The following is a 25,934-nucleotide window of genomic DNA, read 5'->3' as shown; positions in this document are numbered from 1 at the left end:
CCAATCCCCTCTGCTTCCCCCCATTAAAACCTGGGCTGAAACATACTTCAGTTGTACTACATCCTCCTCTTAGGGTAGCTAACTAGATTCAGCAATTTTATCAAGATCACAGAGAGGTGGAAAGAGGCTTCTGACCTCCACCTCCTTCTTCCCCTTTTCTGGCTGCGTGACACCCCCCAGGCAGACGATTTAATGTGGTACTTTTATTTACTGGTATGATCCACGGTGGTTTTTTGATTGGCATTTGGCTTGTCTCTGATAATGCTCAAAAGCAATGTTTTTAAGAACACGTGTATAGGACATATGCCTTCAGCTTTCAAACTTCATTTCTTGCTCTTGCACACGTTATTTCCCAGGTCTATCATTAGTGTTTTGAATTGGCTGCAACTTTCTCCTCCAAAGTATTTGTGTTATCAAGAATAGGTAGCTATCTTGAAATCCCCGTAACATCTACACGTACATAACAAACATCCGTTTGCTGCTTTAACTCAAAATGGGACATGCAACCCTAACTTTACAGTACTCTTATAATTTGTATTTTTTTAAAGGTTATTAGTATTTTCCTCTCCTGTCTTCTGTCAGTTACCAAGCTTGCCCCTTTTTAGAGCAGAACATTAACTCCAAACCAGTCTTCCACATGCTTTTGCTTTTTATCTTACACTCTGTTCTAGCTGCCTGCAGCTTTTTTTTTGACCAAGTAGTGAGGCACAGGCAGAGTGAAGAAGCCCTTGAACCTCTCAGAAGCATACCACTGCTTACACCTGCTGGAGGAGGCCTCCCTCCACACCCTCAGCTCTAGCACTTCCCTCACTGACACCATTATCACCTACTGCAGCTTCAGGGGTGCAGGAAACGCACAGCTCAAAGAGCCAGCGGGGGAGACACGGCTGCTTGATTTGCCAGTTAACTGAGGGAGAGAAAGCACTCTGTGCTGTACTACTGCATTAGAAGAATACAAATCAAGCCTTTATACTACAGGCAGAAGGCAAGCTACCGCTACGATTCTGTTATTTTTTTCCAGCAAAAGAGAGAAACTGATTTATTATCATTAAATTGAGGAGAAAAGCAGAAGGGCAAATGGACACCCACTGACACCAGCGACCTGCTGGGCACGTCACCTTTTTTTGCGCGTTCTTAGTGAATGAAAGGAGAGAACAACCGTGTGTGTACTCATATATCCACATACGTATGTATACACACACAGAGCATGATGTTTAATGAGGAAGTGCAGGGTAAAAAAAACAGGAGCAACTCCTTTTATACACAGTTATTCCCTTAGTGGAAGCAGTTGTTTTTATACTAATTACTTTAAAAATGCAAATGAAAAGCTAATTTTACTTTTTTTTTTTCCTCCTTTAAATAACAACCTACATAGGTAGATTTTATTTGAAATTGCACTCCCAACACATCTTAAAGAATTTCATCACCTTCGGTCTTACTAAAGATTGACTTTCCTGCCCTCTAGTGCTCATATCTGCTTAAATCTTCTATTCCTATGGTAGAAGGTTTCCAAAACCAGAATACATGGTCTTACTGAAATAAAGCTATTTACTTATTACCATACTGCAAGTGATCTAAACAGTTCTTTTGTCATTGCTCATTTACGTATCAGACTGCTACCTATACAGTCATCTGAAAGGTCAGAATTTTCAGGCTATTGTTCATTTTACAGAACCAACTTTAGGCAGTTTTCTTTCAGGTTTGGACCAGATAATGGAGTTTTAAATGCACAGCAAACCTATTAGTAAGTTTGGACTGGTAGCTAAAGCTGTTAGCTAGCTATATACCAAACGACAAGTTTCCACAGTATTTACATTTTTTCCATCCACATTAAAAATTCTCTATTTAATGCAATTAATTTCCCCTCTAATGATGTAGTTTGTTAATTTTTTTTTCATGCTTACATTCAAAACAATGGGTTGACGTTTTACATCTGTAATTACTCCCACGCTACCAGAAAACCAGTGAATTAAATTTATTTAGTGTTAAATGAATATGGAATGTTATACAGTACATGTAAAGACACTTCAGGATGAGTAAAGCAGAACTAATTGCACAAGAGATTAAAGATTCACCTCAACAGTCAATATTATCAAATCATTACAGCTTCCATCTTCAGAGTGCAAGGTATGTCATGCAAAAAAGAAAAGAAAGCTCAAAAATCCCCAAACAGACAAAACCAGCGTTGTGGTACCACTTAAATCTATCATACCACAATACTTTACAAGACATTAAGTGATCATTCATAGAGAATGAAGCATTTTAGCAATAATAAAGAGTTTTAAACATACTTAACAGATTTTGCATGAACACCAATTCCAGCATTACTATACCAAAGAAACAGGCAACATGCTGGGAGAAAGTACCTAAAAATCAAAGCCTTTTTTATTCATAGCCAATATTACTTTCTGCAAGAGTTAAGTTATGCAATCTTATTATTCAGATTCCCCACACAACTGGGTAAGGTTCAGTACATTTTTACATAGAGCATAATCACATAATCACCACATCAGCAAGACGTTTTCATTATCTTGACCAGTTACTACATTTAAAACCATGGTATGATAATGTGGCCAGCAAACAACTTGTCTTCTGGGACAGCGTCCTGTATGTAGAAATATAAGACAACTGAAACAGACAAGTAGACTCCTAACCACTTTAAACCCAAGTGAACTCTAATTTTTATTTACATATTTTTGAAATATGTAGGTAAAAACTGCATATGGAACAGAAGTAGAATACATGAGAGAGCAATGATAGGGCTGACTGCACACTGATCAGCGCATTCAATAACCCCGAATGTGTCTTGAACCGGGGGTGATACCTTTTGCACTCTTCTTCCATACAAGTGGTCTCAACAGGGCTACCGTAGGCAGCTGTCACCACGGAATAGCTGCTCATCCCACTTACACGCTCCTCGTCCAGCTGGCCAAGCACAAGGGACCAGAATTTTGCACCCTGATCAGTTTCACTCAGCCAAAAGCACTGCAGGTAAACAACGACTCTGCCAAGTGCTTCAACTGCAGCTTGAACATTAGCGTGGAAGAAACATAGGGGATGACAGGGTGGTTTTTAGCATTTCCACCTCACAATACTCATATCCTGAGGGCACCAACAAATAGATTAATTTACCAAAATAATCATACAAAAAGGCCAAGCTGCCAGCCCTCACATTAGGAATGAACTATTTAACTTCCTGGCTTAAATGTAAGCAAGGGGAACTCAAGACAGACCTCCTTGAGGTTAATATTCCAACTACATTCAAAGAAAATAATTTACTAAAACTAACTTGCAAGGTCTACTAGCCTTGAAATGAGGATACAGATGAACTAAAGCTATAGTTAAATAAAAAACTTTTGAAGACATTTTATAGAAATAAAATATGAAACTCTAGTAAGTAGGTGGAAAAGACAGTTTAGTATTCAGCTGGAATATTTTCATAGCCCATCATTCTCAGGAATGTATATTCTATAAATAAAAATACAGAAAAAAAATGAGTATTTAATCTAGTTGGCTATTTCTAAACTTCTTCAGATAAATCTTACTTTTTCCCTCCCAAATAAGTGTTAAACCCTGAAAACTGGCTTTTTTAAATCTATTGTGCATGAGGAAAGAGATGAGCAAACCAACATTTGGAAAAAACTTTTTTTTTTTTTACAAGGTTGCAGTTCTAAAACACTTATATTACAAAGCAATGTAAATAAATACCAAGCTAGTACAAAAGCTCTTATTTACAGTTTTACAAATGAAAACATTTTCAGTGTAAATGCAGTGTTTTAAAGAACACAGTATTAGTAAAATGAGTTCCTGTATAGAGCATTACAATTTCTGTTAAACTTCAATGTAGTATTGTATAAAACCATTGTTTTAAAGTTAATTTTTGTTTATAATTTAGTACAGGCAAATTGCAGTTTATGCCTGGAATGGTATCTGTTAAAGTGCTGAAAAAGAGGACATTTTTGAAATTTTAGAAAAACGTACTATACATTATTAAAGCTTTATCAAGTCAAAAATGGTAGATTTTGTTCACATTTGCTACCACACCACCTGTTTTTCAACAACTCATTGTAGTTAACAGGATGGCAGCCACTGGTATCTTCATAACCAAGTCTGATGGTTTCCCACAAGTAACTTGTCTTAAGCTTCAGTGGTGACTTCAGGTTTCATAATCTGGTAAGTAATCAAGTATTCTGGATAAGCCTGAAAGAGCAACACATACATTCATTATTATGATTAAATTTGGAATGTTTGCCAGAAAATGTATCCAGAGGGCAGGAAAAAAGTAAAAAAAAAAAAAAAAGGGGGCAAAAGAAAAAAGGCAAAAGAAAAAAGGCAAGATGTCAAAGGTAAAATGCCTGGAGTATTCAGGCAACAAAGACCCTTTCACCTTCAACCACAGCTGGAGTTTGTTTCATGAGAAAAACAAGTCCTAGCACCCCAAAAATAAGGGGAAAAAACACCCTTATCTCATGCCTTTTAAAAAGATGTCTGAAAAAACAACTCCAAAATCAACATACCTGCTCCCCTCTGTAAATGACATATTCTGCTAATGCCAGTCCATTTACACTGGGTCGCCCAGTAACTGAGTGATGTCCAGGGGGAGAATGAGCCATTTTCATAGCACTGAACTGCAGGAAAGACTTGCCCAGTGTTACACGACAGAACAGCAATTGCCTGTGTTAAAGTGAACAAATGTCAAAATAGAATACCTTGCATAACCTACCGACAAGTTCTAATGTTTTTATTTAAGGAAAAAAACAGATCAAGGGTACTTATTTCTTCAGATATGTTCTAATATAATGCCAATTTAATCTCAGTTTTTGTAGACCAATGTTAGGTACCATTTTGCTATGCTCAGGCAAAACTCTTGGCTTTCAAACCCTTCATAAAAGGCAAATTAGTAAAACTTATTCAAAACTCTACAAACCTTGACTAGACTGACATCCTCTGTAACTCTAGAAGATCATCTCTTTATTTCAGAGTACCAGAAAATGACAAGTAATATGAAGTGAAAAGGGGCAAAGACTCTTAAATCTAAAGGATTTAAGAACTTAGCTAGTGGTAGAGATTCTATAAATCCATGCCTGTATTTCAGTGTCTGAAGCAGCAGTGACATGGAGGGATGACTGTTACAATGTGCATTCTCTTCAAAGAAATACAGTATCTGAGTATTACAGAGTTTTTCCGTTCTCTGCAACAGGCAATCAAGTGGACTAAACACTGATATTGCCACATATTTCACGGAAGCAGCTAACAGATCTCCTCCTCACTCTCAAGGCTACCTACCTCTAATTTTTACACTGAGTTAAGGGCAAAGACTTGGTTAAATGCACCAAAGATAGTTAAAGGTTCTCTAAGACAATTATCAAAGTTTTCTGATACTCTGTTAGGCTCAGCATATAGTGAGTGCTGAGGTTTCGTTACCCAAGAAATATTTCTTCACATAATTTTCTGACTTGACTGTCTGTAACATAACATGCAAATGCAGATTTGGATTCTTTTGTGTAAAAGATCGTAACTTACCTATGGCAAACATAACAAGATCTATCTTTGTGAATTGGACATCCAGTGCCACCTCCAATCCCATAGACATACTGATTGCTTTTGGAAGAATTTTCAGCAAAATAAATCCCAGCTCCAAACATGCCACCTATATAGGCATGTCTCTCATCAAAGCCTTTGTGAATGATCGCATTCACAAATGGGGACCCTAAGAGAAGGAAGCAAAACATTTGAAGTACAATACATGGAGATATGTACAACAATTCTACCATCTGTTCCCCAGCTTTTTTTTTTGATACAGCATTTCCACACACACAAGGAAATCAATCTGCAGAAATTCTGAGCTCCAGTTTACCCTACCCATTTGCTAGAGATGTTATACAAAGAACAGGAGTTGTTGGGTGTACATTTTTAAAGAGATACTTATAAAAGATAATGTTTAAGGCAACTCCTCCTGTAAGAGAATGTTCAGTGAATCTTCACTCCCTTCAGCATAGCTTCATCCTAACCGAGATTCCGGGATTATATTGTTACACAAATCCCATCTTCTTCTACTAAGTAAACTGCATTTAAAAAGCAATAAAACATTGAATGTACTCCAATCAAAACTCTGCAGTAACTATCTAAAGGAGAAGAGATTGTTCTTCTGTTTGCCTCTTTAGTGTTTTTCTGTTTTTCACTTTTTATTTACTCACAATTGCCAGTTATGTTGGGAACTATGAAGTTTTCATTGTAAGGATGCATTCTAGACCTATTTAATTTGCATGTCAGGACAAACTACAAAGGCACACCCCTTCTTCCCCATTCATAGTTGCTAGTATGTTTTTACTTAGAACTTCAAAGTCCCCTTCATGGAGAGACAAGGAAGTGAAAATTTCAGAAGAAGGATCCAGTACATTACATGTCACTGTTGACAAACACGTTTGTATAAAACTTGTGCAAAATCTAGTGCCTATATTCAGTGGGAAAAATTACTGTTCAGGCCAAAAGAAACCCTCCACCAAACAGTGCTGATGGTTAAACAAGTACATAAAGGTGCATTTCAGTATCTCACCATGAAACAGCATCCTTTCATTAGCATGGTTATGATTCTCTTCAGAGACCTCTTTCCTCCTGTGAGTATATCTTTCCCATAGCTTTTTGTTGCACACTTTCTGAATCTGAAACAGTGAAAAAATAATTTCCACCTTAAAACTGAAAATTCGTGTTTACTTAACAGATGTTATACCACAGTACTTACTCTAAAATGACACCTAAACAATACTTCTTTCCTTAGAACTCAGTGAAACACAGGGATTCTCTAATATACAATGTTGATTGTTCTAACATAACACCAAGTAAACTGTAACTGAATGCTTAACTAAGAGTCAATTATTTTAAACATCTTAAGCAATACTTAATTTATATTTAGCAGGTTTAGTCACAATTCTACTTCGGTATCCCTCCAAAAATAGCTTGATAAAAAACACCAGTAAAAAGATCATCTAGTAAATAAAGAAGACTCTTCCATGAAGACTTCTAGAATACTTTTCAGAGGAAGTAAATAATGCTCTCTAAGCACAGGTATGCTGGGCACTGGCAAAGCATTATGCGTGTAGATACAGCCCATCTATTTTACTGTGCAAAGTGTAATATCAGTTTAGCATAGAACTTGTACTTACAAATTAAAAAGATATTTTAATGAAAATGACCATTTCTTCTGGAGAAAATGCGAACTAGAATTCCAATAAATTATTTAAAGCAAGGTTGTCTACTTTCTGTTGTTCTAAGCTTCCTTGGTTTTAAATCAAGCCATAATAGGTCCCCGTACTTCCATGCTTCAGAAGTTTTGCTTTCACTTTTTGCTTCCTCTTTCTCCCTGACATTTCCTCAACAGAATCAATCTTTTGTTTCCTATGAAACCTTCCGTCTTTTTCTTCAAAAAACATAGTTTTCTGTGATGTCCTATGTCAAATTCTCATAAAACTTTTTAATAAAAGACTATATGGGAAAACTGTTTATTATTTGAATTTCCCTGAAAGATTGTTTTCCCTATGCATAGCTCAGAATGGCATATCTCTTACAAAATTCAATAAATAAATATATGTAGAACATTTTATGGACAAGTTAAGGATATTTTCAGCCAAAACACTGAGGATGTAACCATTAGTTATGAAAAATATGACAGTTACCTTTAAAATGTTGTATCTATTGAAGACTCCACCAGCATGTCCTCCATCTCTATGCTCTCGGACAGTACTCTGCATCTGAATATTGAGAATTTTAAGGATGGTCACTTTGCTTCAGAACACACATCTTTCACACTTTCATATAATCGGAAGAACAAATTATTGAAATTTTCAGACAGCGACTGTGTGTTAAATAATGCCAGATTGTGTGGATGCACATAAACAGATTTTATGATTTTTTTTTTTTGGTAATGTATCTTGAGTATGGACTAAATTTCAAATTGAGAGACTGCTGTTATTCTGTTTAGAGCATTGTTTCTTCAAAATTCTGCCTGGTGTGATTACTACAGTTTGGAAGGAAGTGACTTAAACCTATGTCTTGACAGGCCAGCAATTGATAGCATAGAATTTATATTATATCCAAAGAACCCTTCCATATATTAGAAGGTTTTAAAAACATGACTTGCAATAACATTAGGAAGAAAAAAAAACATGGATCTCACAAGCATGGATGTAATAGCAGTGCTGTCAAGAAAGATGGAAATTTGAAGTATCCGTATGTAAGTTTCTCTTTTTATGCTTAGAAATGTCTATCTCACTGCTAAATTGTCCAGCAGTACTCCTTTGTCTATATCTTTGGTAGAAAACCCAAAAATATTATGAAGGTACAAAGAGAAGCATACCTCCTCTTCTACTGATTGAAATTCCTTATCTTCAGAGGAAAGATCTATGAGAATAGTTCCACTACTGGAAGTATTTAGGGTCAGGTATGGGTTAAGTCCTGTGAATATAACAAAACATAACACTTTCAGAAACTGCTTTAAGATTCATTTAGAATGATAAACAGTAAGAATTTTCTTCTTAAAGAAACTGTTTTCTCAAAACTCAGCTTAAAGGATGAATAGTTTTGCTAGGAAGAAAGGCAAAATGTTATCAATGATTTTAATTGCCTTTTATTTACCATCAAGCACATAAGTTGCTATGCATGTCTAAGTGCCATCCCTTGAATCATTTCATTAGTTTCAAACAAACTTTTTCAAAATCTCTGTTTATAATTTCTACCCATACGTTACCACACATACACTATAAATGCCATCAGAAGCATAGCAGCTGGGTTTGAATGCAGAACAACAATTACATCCATTTATCTGTGGATACTGATCGATCATCGCCTACATAAGAATAACCACTTCAGTGCTGCATAAATAAAGAGGCTTCAGCATGAAATTCACTACAAGCTGAAGCTGTTGATCACAGCAGGTTATGCTAATTTTGGTTTACTGGAAACATATCAATGCATCAACTGTATCTTAAAAGAAAAGAGTACAGAAGAATTCAGTGGGCTTTCTGAGAAAAGAAACACAATCACAGAACCTAACGTAACAGCAAAATATAGTCCCTACCACAAACCATACTACTGTACTCCCTACCTCAAAAACCTTATAATCGCTTCGCTCTAGATCCACACATTACCTAAGAAACTAAACACAAAATGGTGATAACAAATATTTTTTTAAAAAAGGGACAAGACCTGAAAGTCAAGATTTACGGTTCTTCATAGCACAAATAAAAGCCCCCACGCTTCAAGTCAGAAGACATTCTTATCCTTTAAAGTGTCATTTTAGGACAAGTTTTATTACCATTTTTAACCAGATATGATTTATGATTAAACTATTTATAAAAATAGATTCTATAAAAGCAGTGTTGCATAATAATTTGAAACAAGTATATACCTTGCTGTCCAGAAATCAGTCTTTCAACTCCTTTAATGATTTTGTGCCTATGGCCATAAGCATTAATTCCAATTTCCTTCAATTCTTTGTGTCCCATTTCAACCAACACATCCAGTGTTATCTAGAATGAGAGCAACATCTGTATTTGTACAACAGCATAAACAGAACAGCACAGCCGCCAATGACAGTAAAAAATATACCTCAAAAATTGAGGCAAAACTATAAAAAAAGAATACACATGCTGGAGACTTTAGTGCATTATTCTTGTCCTTGGCTTTGACTCAACTACTTTCTCCAAACTTTTGTCTTCAAATAAATATGCTACAAACTACAACTGAGCAACTGGTATTGCTAGCAAGGATCACGTTTCTGATCGGGAAATAAACAGGAATTACCCATTGACACCAACTACTTATTTAACTTCACTGCTTATACCACTGAAAGGAAACATGCCTATACTCTCAAACTGATACAGGCACTTTTCCCCCCCTTTTTTTTTAAATAAGGATAGGTATTACATATGTTAATATACATATGCATTATATAGTAAGTAAAAAAAACAGTTACAACCTTTTCCTTCCTTCTATTTCAAGTTGAAACATTGACTCATTTTAAATTTGTCTCATTACACTATTCTAACCGGTCAGTATTTATTCCCTTGCTTTCTAGGTGAGCATCTGGACATAAATGTGTCTACTTACCTGTTCTCTCTCAAATATGTCAATAAGATGTTCGAGGCCAAGGTTCCGCACAAACTGATTTATGCTAAAATCTACACCTGAAACTGGATATGAAGAAAAACTCAGAACATACGTTCGTGTATGTATTATATAAGTATACACATCTTGCGCTGTCTGTGGCAATAATGGGAGATACAGAAATTCCTGGTCTTGTGAAGACTGGAAATAAATATTTGTGTCACTAACCAATGGTACTAACATCTGTGCACATACATACAGTGTGTATGCATACCTCTACAGGATAAGCAACTAACTAGCTACCAGAAACGCATGCTACAACAACAAATATTTTCAGAACTAACATGCTGTAGAAGTAACCATTTCAGGATATCTGATTTGACAGTAACCTCTTGGAAACTGGATCAAGTTTGTAGTAAAACACAGCTTGGTATGGAGCCAAGCTTCATCTGACTTCTCTTTTAAAACACAATTCACCATTTTGAGTCTGTTCAGAGGAAAAGGAGCCTTTTTTTAAGATCTTCTGGAAGGGGAAAGTACTAAAAATCTTGTACAAGATTTCAGACATCTGCTCTTCGTTAATGACATCTTAAGGAACAGGGATATTGTATACTGTAAGTCACAGTAACTGTATGTATCTATGGGAAACTTCACACACGTATTCTTTCTATCATATGGTAGAAACTAAGCCTCACCTTCTTTTTTCTCCAGAACAGTAGCTCCCTCTGAGCTGTTTGTACCAACAACAGATGGAAGTTCAGAAAAACTACCAGACAAATTGTCAAGACTACTTGCAGCAGACAGACTGGATGGACTGGATGGAACAGAAGACAGGGAATCAGCTGTAGAGCCCGTAGTCTGAGACACACTTATAACCTGAGGTTTGTAGCAAGATGGTAAGGCAGAAGGAGGCATTGCTGCTGTCAATAATGCGCTGACATCGTCTGCCTAAATATGAGAAGACAATTTATTAAAACATAGGAACATTTTTACACAGTTGTTTTTCCTAGAATGCATTATAATTATTCCAGACTTATTCCTAAGTATACTGAAATACAGATAACTGCATACTGGAACAAGTATACATTTTACAATGCAGTTTGCAAACAGCCTTTTGTGCTAATAGCACGAATGAAATTGTAAAATGTTTAAAAATACAAACTGTAATAAGACAAACAGTTATGACTTCAGTATTTCTTAAAACAAAAACCTTAGGGACAGCTAAATAAGATCCATTTTCTAGGAAAATCTAGCAAAAGTTTCTACTGCCAACCAGAATTTATGAAATAAAACAGAGTTACTCGAGTGTAGCTTTGGATTGTATTATAATATTTGGGGGGAAAAACACATCAAGAACTTCACCACCAGATAGTTTCCTAAATTTATGTTGCTACAAAGTTTGCTTACATTTGATTGCCACAACTTCTGTATTTGTCAAAATTTAAGTACTGAAGTAAGAGCATCAACCTATAAGTACAAACTCCTTTTGTGTTTTTTTCTCTCCACTCCATTTTGAAATAAGTCTTGAACAAGATATCTAAAGGATTAAAAAGGCTCTACTGACTTTCCCTACCAGGCACATATAAAATTAGAAAACCCACAGCATTTTAAACCCTGCAGAAATTCCCCCATTAGTGTATTTTAAAAGGATAGTTTTAATAAGAGCTGCCACAAGCAGAAGGTAAATACAGATTCCCCAAAAAGAGCCGCATGACTTACTGTGACCAGGTCTAAAGGTGTTTGTCCTTCCTGGTTTTTCAGCGTAGGATCAGCCCCATGTGCCAGTAACAGGGCACAAAGCTGTGTCCTTCCTTTCTGGGCTGCTTCATGCAAAGGTGTGAAAGCCCATTTGTCCGTAGCATTCACACATGCGTTATACTTTATAAGTAAAGCTGCTACATCTACATGCTGAAAAATAAAGCCACCTGTTAAATTCCAAGGTAATACAGTGTATTAAGCTAACTCAGAACTTTTACTGATACTTCTCTGTAATCATCATTCTGAATTTTTATTAGAATGCATTTACTTTGCAATTACTATAAAAAGTTTTAAAACAAGGTGTTTTCTTCCTGACTTATTTTATTATATTCCAATAAAAAAAAGTTAAGATTTCTTCTCTTGCGAAAAAGAAGAGACTACAACAGAATTCCAAGCCCAGAGGAACCTAAGGGAAAAGCGCCTGAATTAAAATTTCTGGTTTGGAAAGTACTCCAGCTGCTTTGCTTGAAGACTTGATCCAAACACAGAGATCCTGATACACAACTATTGTCTCAACACCAGCCAGAGAAGAGGAAGTAAGATCTTGTGGATAAGATCTAATCAGCACAGGTATGGAAATATGTTTTGTGGAGAACCTTTCAGTCTGCTGGCCTTGCAAGCGTTCATGTTCAGAAAACTCAGCTCTGGCAATTCAGACCTTTACTTTACAAATTCAAAGAAGCCCTCGCTTATAACAATGAGCTTATTACGACTGAATTACTTTTTTGCAAAGAAGATTATATTACAACTCGATAACAAAAGCTTTCTAGAGTATTGGCTCATTATACTGTCAAAGAATTTTTTTTTTTTAGGAAAATAAATCATATGAAAGTCCAAGACATTTACCCCATAAGATGCAGCATTATGCAGAGGAATCAAACCTCCTTTATCCTGTGCATTCACATCTGCTCCATGCTGTAACAGGTACTCTGCAACCTCCAAATTGTTGTAACCAGCTGGAAAGTTTTAAAAGGACAGAATAAATACAATAAACCTTTAAAAACTCCTTCAACAAGCTACAGAGAAATTAAACTTCTTTCAATAAGCAATAAAAGACACTCTTGGGCTAGAGAGAACTGGAAATATATGCATAAAATACTAAATTAAGGACTTTTTTTCTAAATAAAAAAAGAAATACATATTCCTCTAGCTTGAGGCTAAACTTTTAAACTTGCTTACACATAGTAAGCTCAGACAGTAACTACTAACTCCAATCCAATCAGTTAAACGAAACACTGACCTGCTAAATGTAGTGGTGTTGAATGCCGTCCTTGCGTGTCCCGACAGTTGACATTGTCAGGTGAACACAGCTTTTTAACCCGGGCCAAACAACCTTTCTTAGCAGCATCTAGTAGCGCTGCATCTCCTCTAAGTAGGTCCTGAATATCAGTATCACCATCTTTAACAAGGTCTAAAGGAGTATTTCCATCTCTGTTTTTCTTTGTGGGGTCAGCTCCATGCTGTGCACATCAAAACCAGATGGTAAGTACATGAACAGAATAAACATTTTGCATCTTACGTATTTTATGCCTTATTGAACAATTATTCTGACATACACTTGACTCTTTCAGAGAGCTTTCCACACATTGTGATAAAGAACAACATACTTGCAAATAGCATTCCTTCTACTGAAAATGTTTACCTACAGTCATTTAGAAACCACAAGCCAACTTCTCAAAGAAGTACAATCATATTTCAGGCTCAACAGAAAAGAAGAGAAAGTAATCTCCCCCAGCATGCGTAATACCTGCAATAGGAGTTTGCATATCTCATATTTTCCTTTCGCTGCAGCTTCATGCAAGGGAGTGAATTTCCACAAATCAGCTACATTGACAACTGCACCATGTTTAACGAGCAGTTCTGCAACTTCATAATGACCATATGAACAAGCATTATGTAAAGGGACGAGTCCGCTGGAAGAAAATGTTAAAAGTTACCTTAAAAAATTAAATTTTTTTTCACAAAGAGATACAAACCTAAAACACAATGTACCTTAAACCATAACCCTTCCCCCTCCCTTTTTTAATTTAGATTTTCCACTGTAGTCTAATACAGTAGGAATATCTGCTCCCAAAGTAGTATAAATGGCATCAGCAGTAGCACTGAAGAAAGCTAAAAACACAAGGTATAAAATTTTTAACACTACTCTCAAGTACTGCAAAAATTTTTTTCTGGATATTCTGAACAGTTCCATTGTAACAGACCTGTCCCTGAGAACAAATGAGCATCTGAAGAAAAACGGGATGCATATCAGCTAGCAATAATCAGAACTGACAGATACCATCAGTTATAATTGCCATGAAAATATATAATAAATTTGAGTATTTACCCCTTATCTTTTGCATGCACATCAGCTCCATGCTGAAGAAGATATTCAACAACAGATACCCTATTATATCCAGCTGCAAAATGAAGTGGTGTAGACTGACGGCCTTCAATATCCCTGCAGTTCACACTTTGAACCGTACATAGTTTCTGTGAAACCCAACAGACAAAATATACATCACTATACGTAACGTAGGAACACTTTTAGTAATAAATGTTGTTATACATCTGATTTTGAAAAATAGTTCCATTAAAGTTTATTTTTACATAACAACTTTACTTTTCATTCCCATGAAAAAACAATTACCCCCTTCTCCCAAATCCACACCTGTGACTTATTTCCAGTTTTTATGTAAGAACAGAATACAACTTTTAGGAGGTGGTGAACATTACATTTTGACCTAAAACCTTTGTATTGCAGAAAACTACAGATGACAAGAATCGTAACTCTAAAACAGTCAGTGAAGGGCTGTTGATCTGCTGTTTTAGTACTGCTTATTTTTAGAAATTATAGTTTGGCATATAATTCCCAATTATTTTTAGGACAGCTTTAAACTTACTTTTACAGTATCCACATCTCCAGCTTTTGCAGCCTCCAGCAATTGTCGATCTGCATCTGAATTACCTAATGGGATACCTTCTGCAAAAAAAATGAAGTTGTATGACCTAACCGTAACTTGAAAGAATTTAAGACAGGAAATCATTTCTGCATTTCATGAATTTAAGAGAAATCGAGGATTTTATGAAAAAAGTTAATTAGCGACAATTTTTTTTAGAATTATTACCATATTTTTCTTTTTTAAAGATGTACAACCATAGCTATCATCTAACAGTATTTAAAAAGTTGCCTTGCTTCCTGCCCACATAGGAGTATTGTGGAACCAATTAAGCATTCAGTTTCAGAATCAGACTATCACAAGAAGCTTACCTGTGTGTACAATAACTAAACCTCAGTCATGAAAATCTATATATCCCGTTGCCTCTGCTCACAAATGCACAACAACTACTTCTTTGAAACTCATTTCCTACATAGAAGATTCTACCCTCCCTACGTCAGGACTTTTACAAAAGTAATTCCAGGTGGCTGTAGCATTAAACACTCTGAGCACCTCTGAAAATCTGCACCTGAACACTAGAGATTAAATGGAATCATTAATCAATAAATGGATAATTAATCATTATCATTATAAGCAGGACCTTTTCATGTGCATGTGGTTACAGAATAAGAACTGCACAAACCAAACCCGTTTTTATCTATTGTAGAAAGTACTTCTTTTTGCGTTCACTATTATTCCTTGCAGCACTTGAAATGGCAAGTTAAATTCACATTGCTTCCTAAGTACATCTTGAATAAATCGATTGTACCTTGTAGTAGCTGTTGCACACTTTCAGTCCCCATCTGTAAGGCTGTAAAGCCCTGCAGAGACACAATGGAAGGATCACATCCAGAACTCAACAGCAACCTGCACGTCTGAAGGTGACCACAATGTGCTGCTCTGTGAAGAGAGGTCTGCCCAAGATTATCCAATGCATTAACCTAAAAATAAAACAGAACCTTGAGAATGCGTTAAGATTTTTTTTCTAACATTGTTTTTATTGTATTTTTTCATTACAGCCTGGGAGAACTTCATATGTATTCTTAATTTGATTAGAACAACATTTTCAGCATATTTTCAAAGGCCACATATTTTCAAAGGCCACAACATTTCAGAAGATAACATTAAAATATAAGCTGTTCATAAAGTTATAAATGCATTTACTGAGGAAAAATAGCCTTCTTTTAGGAATCATGTGAATGATTCACAGTGTGAACAAACAGTTACAGCAGTTTTACCACATACAGACGTAGTCCAAAATTTTGCTCATGGCAACAGACAACCTTTGTGCCAGTATGTAAAATGGCTTTTGCTTATATTGGCTAAACAGTAGTCTTTCAGATTAAAGACTTCACATGTGCTGCAATCAAGGTAACCAAGATGCATTTAACAATTTAAAATTATGTACCCAAAGGTTACTTGTATTCCATACTGTTCCATGGATTTTGATCATCACTCTATGAAGTTCACAGCAGTCAGGCTGTATCCAAATTTCCATAACGAAAAACTTCAACTCCTAATTTAGCCAATTCAAGCCCAAAATTACAGAGCATGACAGAGTATCTGCTTTCTATATTCTCTTTTTTTAATGCACACAACATCACAAAGTCTACCTGTTTTACAGTTCAGACTAACCTCTTGTTGTTCATGGATTTTTATTTAAAAAAAGAACAGTATTATTGCTACTGGACAATAAGGCACATAACATGCTCTGTGAGCTTTCAGTTAACAGTAAACAGAACTATATCCACACAACTTATAAAATAGGAATAAAGACAATGCCTCAATGTGCAGGGCTGTACTGACGGATTGATTGGCGGTCTGTGTCTTAAGTGTATAAATATATAACCTTTCAAAACAAATCGGATAGCAGAGTAGACACTTCACTAAATTATTCTCATGCTATGAAAACCTATACAAAAGTTAAAACCTAAGCAAAAGGTATGAACAGTAACTTGTACCTTAGCTTCATGTTTCACAACTACTTCGACAACATCATTATGAGCTTTTTCTGATGCCACGTGCAGAGGAGTCAAGAAGCTTTAAAAAAAAAGAAGAGTAATTTAAAATGTATTTTTCAAAATCTTCTAAACAAACAGGAGCATTCATTTGTAACCACTCACTCTTTTGTTTTTTCATTGATGTTGGCTCCTTTCCTCAGTAGCAATTCACACACTTGTTTTCGCTTCGGATATGGAGATGCAGCAGCACAGTGCTGAAAAACACATTAAAAAAATTAGCATTAATAACTAGCTACCTACATAAGGTTTTACTACTTGTTAGTCAGCTGGCAGTAAAGAGTTGGTTGTGTGCAAGGGCAACAGAAAAAGAAATGATAATTCTCTTTATAATTCAAGAGATTCCACATGGGCTCTGGTATTTTCCAAAATTCCCTCTTCACTAACTGCTAGAAAGCAAAGCTTTACAAACAAAGCTAACATGTAACTTGATGTTGCTTAAAATTAGATTACTATATGGAAAAGAAAAAAAAATAGTAATTTAGATAACTTACAAAAAACAGGCAAGTTATTAGTCTTAACATTAACCTTAAACAACTTTTTTTTTCCCATTTTTTTTTTTTTTAACTGGACACTTCATGTTCCAGGTTGGTCAGAATGACACTGTTTGACAATGAAACCACGAGTTCTAAACTATTGCCTACTATATTTAGGCCAGCCACAATACATACAAAATAATTAATAAATCCTGAAGCGTTACCAATGCTGTCTCATGTGTTTGAGGGTGCTTGAAGTTCACCGTCTCCAAAGAAAGATGTTTCTTTATACGAGCTACATCTGATTCTCTTGCAGCCTGTAGCAGGGAGTGACCTTTGAATTCATCTTTAAAAAGAAATAAATACATAACAGGATGTTACATTCCTTAACTCTACAAGGATCAAGAATATTGATTCTTTGAGATTATACATTCATTTCATTTCTTGGTAGGACACTTAAGGGGCTTCTCCCCACATAGCAGACCATGGTGCAAAAATTTCAACTCAGACTTAAAGCTTCTATATCACTTGACAGAATTTACTAGCTAAGTTAAAACATAACAAGAATGCACTTGTTTCCAGTCCAAAGCTAGAGAGATCCACGCTGGCTAAACAAGATCTATTTCACTCACCACTGTTCTATGTTCCACTCTTTGCATATGTACCAGTCAAAGGATAACTTTACTTGTTACCTCTCTTTGGAAAACCATTTCTAGTTGCCAGTGTGAAGTCAAACATAGTATTTATCAATTATTTTCAATGTACCCCAGAAAGTTACTATTTGTCCACTCTAAGACAGAATAAGGGCATTCTTCTCAACCCATTTAGTGCGCTGGATAAAATCTATGCCTTTCATTAATTTCTTTGAACTTCTGGTGATTGTGGCATACTGAAAACACATTCCACGTTTTAAACAATTCTGTTTTTTCTTTCTTCCAACAAACTATAGTGGAATAAAAAATGAGTATTTCAACAGCCTTGATGCAATGACAGGATTACGTGTGGAAAATAAAAGCACACTGGCGAGGTTGTGAGGGAAAGTGCGTTCAGTGAAGCTATAAAAACCACCACGGCCACTTGACTGTAAAACTGACCATACAATTATTTTAAATACCTACATACAAAATTATAAAATCATAGAATGGCTTGGGTTGGAAAGGATCTTAAAGCCCACCAAGTTCTAAGCCCTCTGCCATGGGAAGAGACACCTTCCACTAGATCACGCTGCCCAAAGCCCCATCCAACCTGGCCTCAAACACCTCCAGGGATGGGGCATTCAGTTTCTCTGGACAACTTGTTCCTGTGCCTCACCACCCTCTGAGTAAAGAATTTCCACCTAACATCTAATCTCTATCTCCTCTAGTTTAGAAGATCTAACAGTTGCAAATTATAAACAATGAAACGTACTACCAAATATTGCACAATTAACTTGTAAACTGTAAGCATTTTCCAGATCTCATTTCTGGCAGCTCACTGTGCAGGAAACCTCAGCACATATTACAATCTAAAACTGCAGAACTGGTCTTACTTTATACTCACATGCTAATCGTTCTTTTAATTGGGGCGTTGGAGCCAAATCAATGGTGCTTTTGTTGTGACAGTTCAACAGTGTTGGGTCAGCACCATAACTTAACAAAAGAGAACAAACTTCCACCCTGTTCTTAGAAGCTGCTTCATGCAGAGGAGTGAATTGCCACAGATCCATTGCATTCACACATGCTCCATGCTTGAAAAGGAAAAGGGTAAAAAAAGATGCAACATCAAAAACAGATTATTAGAAAAAGGCTTCTGTCATTCATTTCAATGCAGTAGACTGTTAAAATAAAAATCATAGCTTGTATGCAAACTGTATCCAAGACATTCTCCAGACATTCATTTTCAATGTAACAGAATATTCCAGCACACTGCAGTTTTTAATCCTCTAGTGTCTCAAAGGTATTCACAGAAGCCAAAGGCAGGCTGGTCTCTAGACTTTCTTCTCTAAAAATCAGAGAGGAGCTCTGCTACAGGCCACATCTGATAAAGACCCTAATTCACCTGCTCTGAGTCACCTCTGGAAAAGCTCCTTTTTCTTGTTGCTCTAGAATAAGTCTACAGTGAACACCTGTACTAAGATAAATACACTTTCTGTAAATACCCCTGAGTAATGACAGCCAAGATGTCTAACCAACAGACACTAGAGGCTCAAAGTCAATCTTGAATCAATACATTAAGTACAAGGTTCTGCAAGTAATACTCTTGGATATTTAATATCTACATAATTCTTCTCCAGGCACTGTGAGTTCTTCCTGTAAGCAAGTCTGACCAGACATGCTCATTCCCATTGCTCCTGTTAACACTGTAGTGCTAACAAAAAATAATTAAAGATTCACTGGAGCACAAATCCAATAGGAATTACAACTGTAGCCTAACAGTTAAGACATGCAGTAGTGGATAGGTAACTTTTTATGTCTAGTGCCACAGATGTAAAGATTCACCCTACAACTGGCCTGTGGAGCAAAAACAAAACACACAAAAAAATGGCGCATGTAAAAAGTTGTTCTCCGTCTTTTTTATAAGCCCCCTTTAAGTACTAAAAATCCATTCGTGGCACAGATTTTTGCAGGGCACATCTTGAAGCCCCTGGTTTAATGTGCATCATACTTTATCTTTAACATAATCCAGATAAGCCAATTCAGTTCCAAGAGTTCATTTATATTATAAAAGCTGATTTACCTTTTCTTTGGAGTGAGGGGAATAACGGTGGGCAAGAATTTATGTTGTGATGCTCGTTCCCTCAAGAAACTGATTACATTTTAATGGTAAATTGTTCACAATCTTTATCAGTATTCTTTCTGAAAATCCCTTAATACTGTCTTCTGAAGCATTTTTTCCATTGTTTAATTCACAATGTTGTTCAGTTTTTGTTTTGTTTTTTCCCTTTCCCCCCTTTTTTTTAATGAGCGAGAGTGGAAGGGTTGAGAGCAGTAGTACTTACTTGATGGTAAAACATTCAACTTTGAAGACAAGAGAGTTAAAAACTGAAAGCACATTTATAAGGGGAAAGCTTCCTTGCAAACAGAAGATTCTGCAGCTCTAGCTTGATAACCACTAACACGTAGAGCAAAAGGAATCCATTCTTCAAGTTTTGAAAATGAACGAAAAATATGCAACTTCGATCTATTGTAAACTGTTCTTATTTAATATTATACAACCTATTTTAATTTTTTCAAAGACCAACCTTGACTAGAAGCTCTGTTACTTCATAATGACCATAGGAACAGGCATTGTGAAGTGGCACCAAATCTCTATACAGGAGAGAAAGGAGAAATTATCTTAGTACTCCTATTTCAATTCCAAACTATGCAAAATATCTAGAACACTGCAAATAACACTACACTGCATCTTGAACATTTTATAAAAAGCAGCATCTGAGGTGTTTAAACAGAGTTGAGGGGAAATAAGAAACTGGGGAAGAACCCATAAAAACCCATCAGTATTTTTCAGAACACTAAACACTGAAAATGACCAGAAGATGAGAAACAAATTGTACTGACTGCAAATGAAAGTGCTTTTCTGAGACTTGGAACCCTAATCAGGAAGGACTAACTGTAGTAACCTTTCGGGAGTGACAGTTGTTACTTCCTTCTTCAGTAAGGACATTGCTGCAAGATTATCTTTTCCCTTGGAAACTAAAGGAGCCTTACTGGCTACCGTTTAAGTAACTGTACAACATTCTGTAGTAACAGCAGAGCTACCATGGTTTTAAAGCCAGCTTCATACTCTCACAAACCGAATGGTCTTGGAAGGAAGTGAGAAATTGCCCAAAATGAATTGTTTCACTGCAGGCTAGTAAGGGAGAAATGACAAAAGTGAATTCAAACACCAAATGGACACTTAAAGATGCCTGATAAGACAGCTATTTATGTAGTTGTGATCTCAGGAAAACTGAAAGTTTGCTTTCCATAATCTTTAATGTATACAGATACACATTTTAAAAGTAAGTTTTTCATTATATTTTATGCAACTGTCAATAAACTCAGCACAGCCATATGATATGATTGCTACATTTCCTGAGATAATATCCTGAGATAAACAAATACTTAAAAACATAGTCCAAACATAACCTCTGGAAAACGGATCTTCAATTTTTAATTACTCTTAGCAAAAAAGTGTAGAAACTTAAATGTACGAAGAAAATTAAGACTGATCCAACATTTAAAATATTTGCTGACTCCTCAGTGATTTATTGAAGTATTTTATTTATAAAATAGACAAACTGAGGAGTGATACCTGAAAGCTAGCATATCCTGTGGTCAGCTCAATTTAGATTTTCCTGCTTTATAAGTCTTAAGACTCAACTTAATATTTTTGTCATGACAGAAAGATTAATGGTCTGGACTTAGAAATTCTATTACTATTCCTCACCTCAATTTTGGGAATTTTCTGTTCATTCTGAATAAAGGAAAAATGAACCTACCCCTTATCCTTAGCGTGTACATCAGCTCCATGTTGCAGTAACAGCTGTACTATTTTTACACGGTTATATCCAGCTGCTAAATGTAAGGGAGTAGACTGAAACAACAGAACATAGAAGTAATCAGTAACACAAAATCAAATTTCTTCTTTTTTTTTTTTTTCAAGACTTGTTAACAGGACTAATTACTGAAGTCCTTAAAATACTTGTAACACTAAAAAAAAACACCAGAGGGCTTGAATCTGACATTTGGTAATTATTTTTATTCTTTATTGACTACTCTTACAGTCCTAATAACACAAATCCTGAATTTATTTCGTTATTAATATGCTCCGGGATTAAGGCCCTCTTAACAAATTTGAGTCCCACAATCCGTTTTTGTGTTTTGTCTATAAGCTTTGCTGGGAAAAACTATGTCCCTTGCTAAAGGGGAACTACTAACATGGCCTTTACAAGGTATGTCTGATAAATGACAGGTCTTTTTCTTTTTTTTTTTTTTTTTTTTTTTTTAAAGTTCTCCCACTCCACAGACTAGCTTCTACTTGTTTCTAGCCGATGAATTCAAGAACACCAGTCAGGGCAGAGCTACAAATTAGCTAAGAAAAATCTTATCCTCTTCATTTACAAACCAATCAACTCAATGAGTTTGTGCAGTTCCAGGAGGATGAGTCTCACAATTAGAAGCTGAGAAAATAGCGATGTATAGGTATTCCAGAAATCCCAGTATCTTACCACAAAGCCTTGCACAGGAAAATTTGTTTTGACAAAACTTAAGGGAAAGTGTACACATATTTAACAAGAAGAATAACGATGCCAAAATTAGGTATTTAATAACCTGAAACTTCGGTAGTCTAGGGTATGATTTTTTTTTTTAAATGGAGATTTTGAACGATTTTAAGTAGTTCTTTAACAATACCACTACCAAAGTGATGAATAACCTCATTCTGAAACAGCAACAATAACTTGCTTTGGGTGTATGACAAGCAAGGGGCCTGCTTGTATTTCTTCATAACTGTAAGAGTCTATGAAAAGACCTCCCTTCTTTATCACTGCGGATATGAAGGTCAAGCTGAAGTTCCAACTGAAAGCTGTGAGCTGTGTGTTTATTGCTCCCACATGGAAATACCTACATACTCCTTTTAAGGTTTAAAAACAAACACCGGACAGGTACTAGAGATATACAATCTTTTTTCCCTACCTATATTAAACAAAATAGAATCTATGTTAAAATATTCTTAAAATCTGGTCAAAAAGTGTGAAACTAAGTTTTTAAATCAAATTTCAAACAAAAATACCTTTCTGCCATCACTCGCATGACAGTTAACATTTAACGGTGTAAGAAGAGACATCATCTTTTCTTCATTTCCACTCCTGAAAAACAAGATATGAAACAGGCATTCTTTTTGTTACAATTATTAGCAGCTTATGCTTTTATGTTTTCCTTGTCATAATGTTCAGCAGATCTGTTCTAAAGTTATATATTTACTTATGGATTGCCAGAATTAAGGGCAAAGCGAAAAAAAAAATGTGTTTATGTATTTATCTTTGTTGTTTTATTCACAGAAACAGATAAAGCTATGTATCTAGATGGAATGCCAGCTCATGAATAAACATATTCATAACATACAAAGCCCCATACAATTCTGAAAATAACTAAACCTCAGAAGTTTCCATTAAAATGCATACCTGGCACTTTCTAAGAGTTCATCTTTCTTGTATTCACCTGGAAGGCAAAAGGGAGTTTCTTTAGTTGTTAAATAAATATCCATACATGTTAAGTTTCCAAGTTGAAGTTTACTATTTATCGACTTCCAAAATTTGACAGTCCAGTTTTGAACCAGTACAATGAAGTATTTACCTAGAATGCATCGCATGAATGAGATAATAAGGCCATATGGGAATTTTCTAATTAGAATTATAAAACAGAGAAAAAGTAATACAGTATATTTGTAGTTTTTTTGTTTGTTTTTTTGTCCCCCCCTGCCCCTCCCCCCAATATTAAATTCATTGGAGCATTATTAGTCAAAGTAATCTAAAAATTATCAGTTACCAGTCAACACTGCTTTTGCGGATGGGTCTGCTAAATCCAAAGCTGTTCTTCCATCTGTGTTCCGGATGGTCGGTTCAGCACCATGCTGCAGCAATACTTCAAAATGCAAAAGGTTTTCATGAGAAAACAGTTCTACAAGACAAGCCTTATGAGATATATTGTAAGCAGCAAACACAAAAGAAAAATCCAGTTATCATTTCAAACTTCCCCTCTTAACTTCTTTATGTCAGAATTCCATAATGCTACCTGTGAACAGTTTAACTAGTGAACCACATTTTATTAGAAAAGAGCAGAGAAGAATCGGAACAATCAGAAACTGGCAGGAGGCAACTTCAGTTGGAAAACTGAGACTGTCCCCCTTTCCTCCCCCCAAAAACAGTAGCTACTTCTCATTAGGTCCAGAGCACACTACTTCAAAACCATTAGAGACTATACCCTAAACAGTACACAGCAGTAGAAGGCTGTACATCTTCATCGACCTTGCACTGATATTGGGGACAAACCAACCAGGTTATATATACGCTACTCTCCAGATGTGCTCCTGAATAAACTATATTGGAGGAAACGACACAATCAAAAAACTAGTTTCTCAAACTCTCTACCTTTCTACCCCTTCCTACCTCTTAAGAATTACGTAGTCAAGAGACCTCATCAATATAATGTACTCAGCTTGTTTAAATTTTGTTCATATCCTTAGCTAATTTAACATGACTGCAATGTAAAGAGATAGAATGAATCCATTATTAAAAAACAGTTTTATTCTTTCCACTGCACTGTAAGTAACAGCAGAAGGCAATGTAAGAGTCTAGGCTGAAGCAGAAGAGAATCTAGCTCCATCCCATCACTAAGGCTTTTCCCCCATGATGTCAACATGAATTATTACACTTAGGCAATTATCAAAAACAGATCTAAAAACTGTAGTTACTTTGTTCCTCATAAAACTGACATATGAATTTAAGCTTATACAAGATTTTTATTTTTAATCCTTATAAACTGACGGTTTCGTAGAATAAAAATGGTCTTTTATTTCATAGAATAAAAATGATTCTTGATTTTGTGGTAAAAAAAACAAACACAAACAAACAAGTCAGTCACAGGAGAAGTGGAAGAAAATTACCAATGCAGACATCTGTCTTGCCCTTAATGGCAGCTTCGTGAAGGGGAGTGTAATTCCAATTGTCCCGAGCATTAGGATCTGCACCGTGCCGTAAGAGAAGATTGACAACTTCGGCATGTCCAAAAGAACAAGCGTTGTGAAGAGGAATAAGACCTCCATCATCTCGTGCGTGGACATTGGCACCACTTTGAAGTAAATATTCAACTACATCCTTCCGACCAAAACCTGGAAGAGAGAAAGAGCTTTGTCTCATCTGCCAAGGATAAAAGGTGTTGGAGAAGGAAACTCCTTGCACCACACACCCGTATTAAACCAAGATTTAACGATTTTCTCTCTGAATAAAAATCCAAACTGGCATTTCTTACAAAAGGAGCATTTACATGGTAAAGCTGTTTTTGAAACCCCCCAAATTATATTAAAATCAGTAGAAAAACAATATTCAAGATTTGAACAATTAGTATTTTGGTAGAACTCCCACGAGTCAACAGCTTCTTGAAAAACAACAGAAACCAGAACACTGACAACAAAACCTCTTTTTCAGTCATTTTACGTGGTAATTAAAGCTAACAATATTTTGTACAACACTGCCAACCTGCAGCCAGTTTGCAGAAGGACCAATAGATGAGCTTAGGGAATAGGAGTGGTGATTGGTTACAAGTCAATGCATATATGATTTATATTTTAAATTATTTAAATTAAAAAAAATCACATAGCATGAAATTTATTTTACATTACTTTTTTATAAAAAGCAAGCACAGCATTGCTTACAAGTTAAAACCATCAGCATGGCTATCTGCTTTCTAAAGATTAATTAACATAATGCACACACAGTTGCCACCTTTGAAATGATCACTTAAGAAAATCCTTAGGAAGGTAAAAAAGTGTATCTGAGACCGACCATTCTCCATAGATGAAATATATTATAGAAATGCACAACCGTAACTGAAAGATGTCCATAAAGTCTATTTTAAGTGATCCCTAATCTGACTATGAATATTCGATTGTGACCGAAACACAAAAACGCTCTCACACATTCT

General features: G+C 35.7%; 1 protein-coding gene across 1 annotated transcript in view; it reads right to left on the bottom strand.

Annotated features, from left to right (window-relative positions):
• Nucleotides 1-1,951: 1,951 nt before the first annotated feature.
• TNKS2 (tankyrase 2) overlaps nt 1,952-25,934 on the bottom strand; it is a 28,991-nt gene continuing 5,008 nt past the window's right edge. The window contains exons 2-27 of the mRNA XM_083843627.1: nt 24,898-25,122; nt 23,781-23,876; nt 23,417-23,453; nt 23,026-23,101; nt 21,734-21,828; nt 20,495-20,561; nt 18,814-19,000; nt 17,499-17,620; nt 16,904-16,995; nt 16,742-16,820; nt 15,550-15,721; nt 14,745-14,824; nt 14,189-14,334; nt 13,607-13,772; nt 13,100-13,319; nt 12,706-12,815; nt 11,821-12,009; nt 10,797-11,049; nt 10,105-10,187; nt 9,404-9,524; nt 8,354-8,451; nt 7,674-7,748; nt 6,557-6,662; nt 5,524-5,710; nt 4,518-4,674; nt 1,952-4,200 (exon numbers count right to left, since the gene is read on the bottom strand). Coding sequence (XP_083699753.1) covers nt 4,138-4,200; nt 4,518-4,674; nt 5,524-5,710; nt 6,557-6,662; nt 7,674-7,748; nt 8,354-8,451; nt 9,404-9,524; nt 10,105-10,187; nt 10,797-11,049; nt 11,821-12,009; nt 12,706-12,815; nt 13,100-13,319; nt 13,607-13,772; nt 14,189-14,334; nt 14,745-14,824; nt 15,550-15,721; nt 16,742-16,820; nt 16,904-16,995; nt 17,499-17,620; nt 18,814-19,000; nt 20,495-20,561; nt 21,734-21,828; nt 23,026-23,101; nt 23,417-23,453; nt 23,781-23,876; nt 24,898-25,122 — 3,302 coding nt within the window. The 3' untranslated portion in view covers nt 1,952-4,137. The remainder of the gene's footprint in view (nt 4,201-4,517; nt 4,675-5,523; nt 5,711-6,556; nt 6,663-7,673; nt 7,749-8,353; nt 8,452-9,403; nt 9,525-10,104; nt 10,188-10,796; nt 11,050-11,820; nt 12,010-12,705; nt 12,816-13,099; nt 13,320-13,606; nt 13,773-14,188; nt 14,335-14,744; nt 14,825-15,549; nt 15,722-16,741; nt 16,821-16,903; nt 16,996-17,498; nt 17,621-18,813; nt 19,001-20,494; nt 20,562-21,733; nt 21,829-23,025; nt 23,102-23,416; nt 23,454-23,780; nt 23,877-24,897; nt 25,123-25,934) is intronic.

The sequence above is a fragment of the Anser anser genome (genome assembly GCF_964211835.1).
Source record: "Anser anser genome assembly, chromosome: 7".
Taxonomy (NCBI): domain Eukaryota; kingdom Metazoa; phylum Chordata; class Aves; order Anseriformes; family Anatidae; genus Anser; species Anser anser.
Note: the sequence above shows the minus strand (reverse complement) of the source record. Positions and strands in the feature narration are given on the sequence as shown.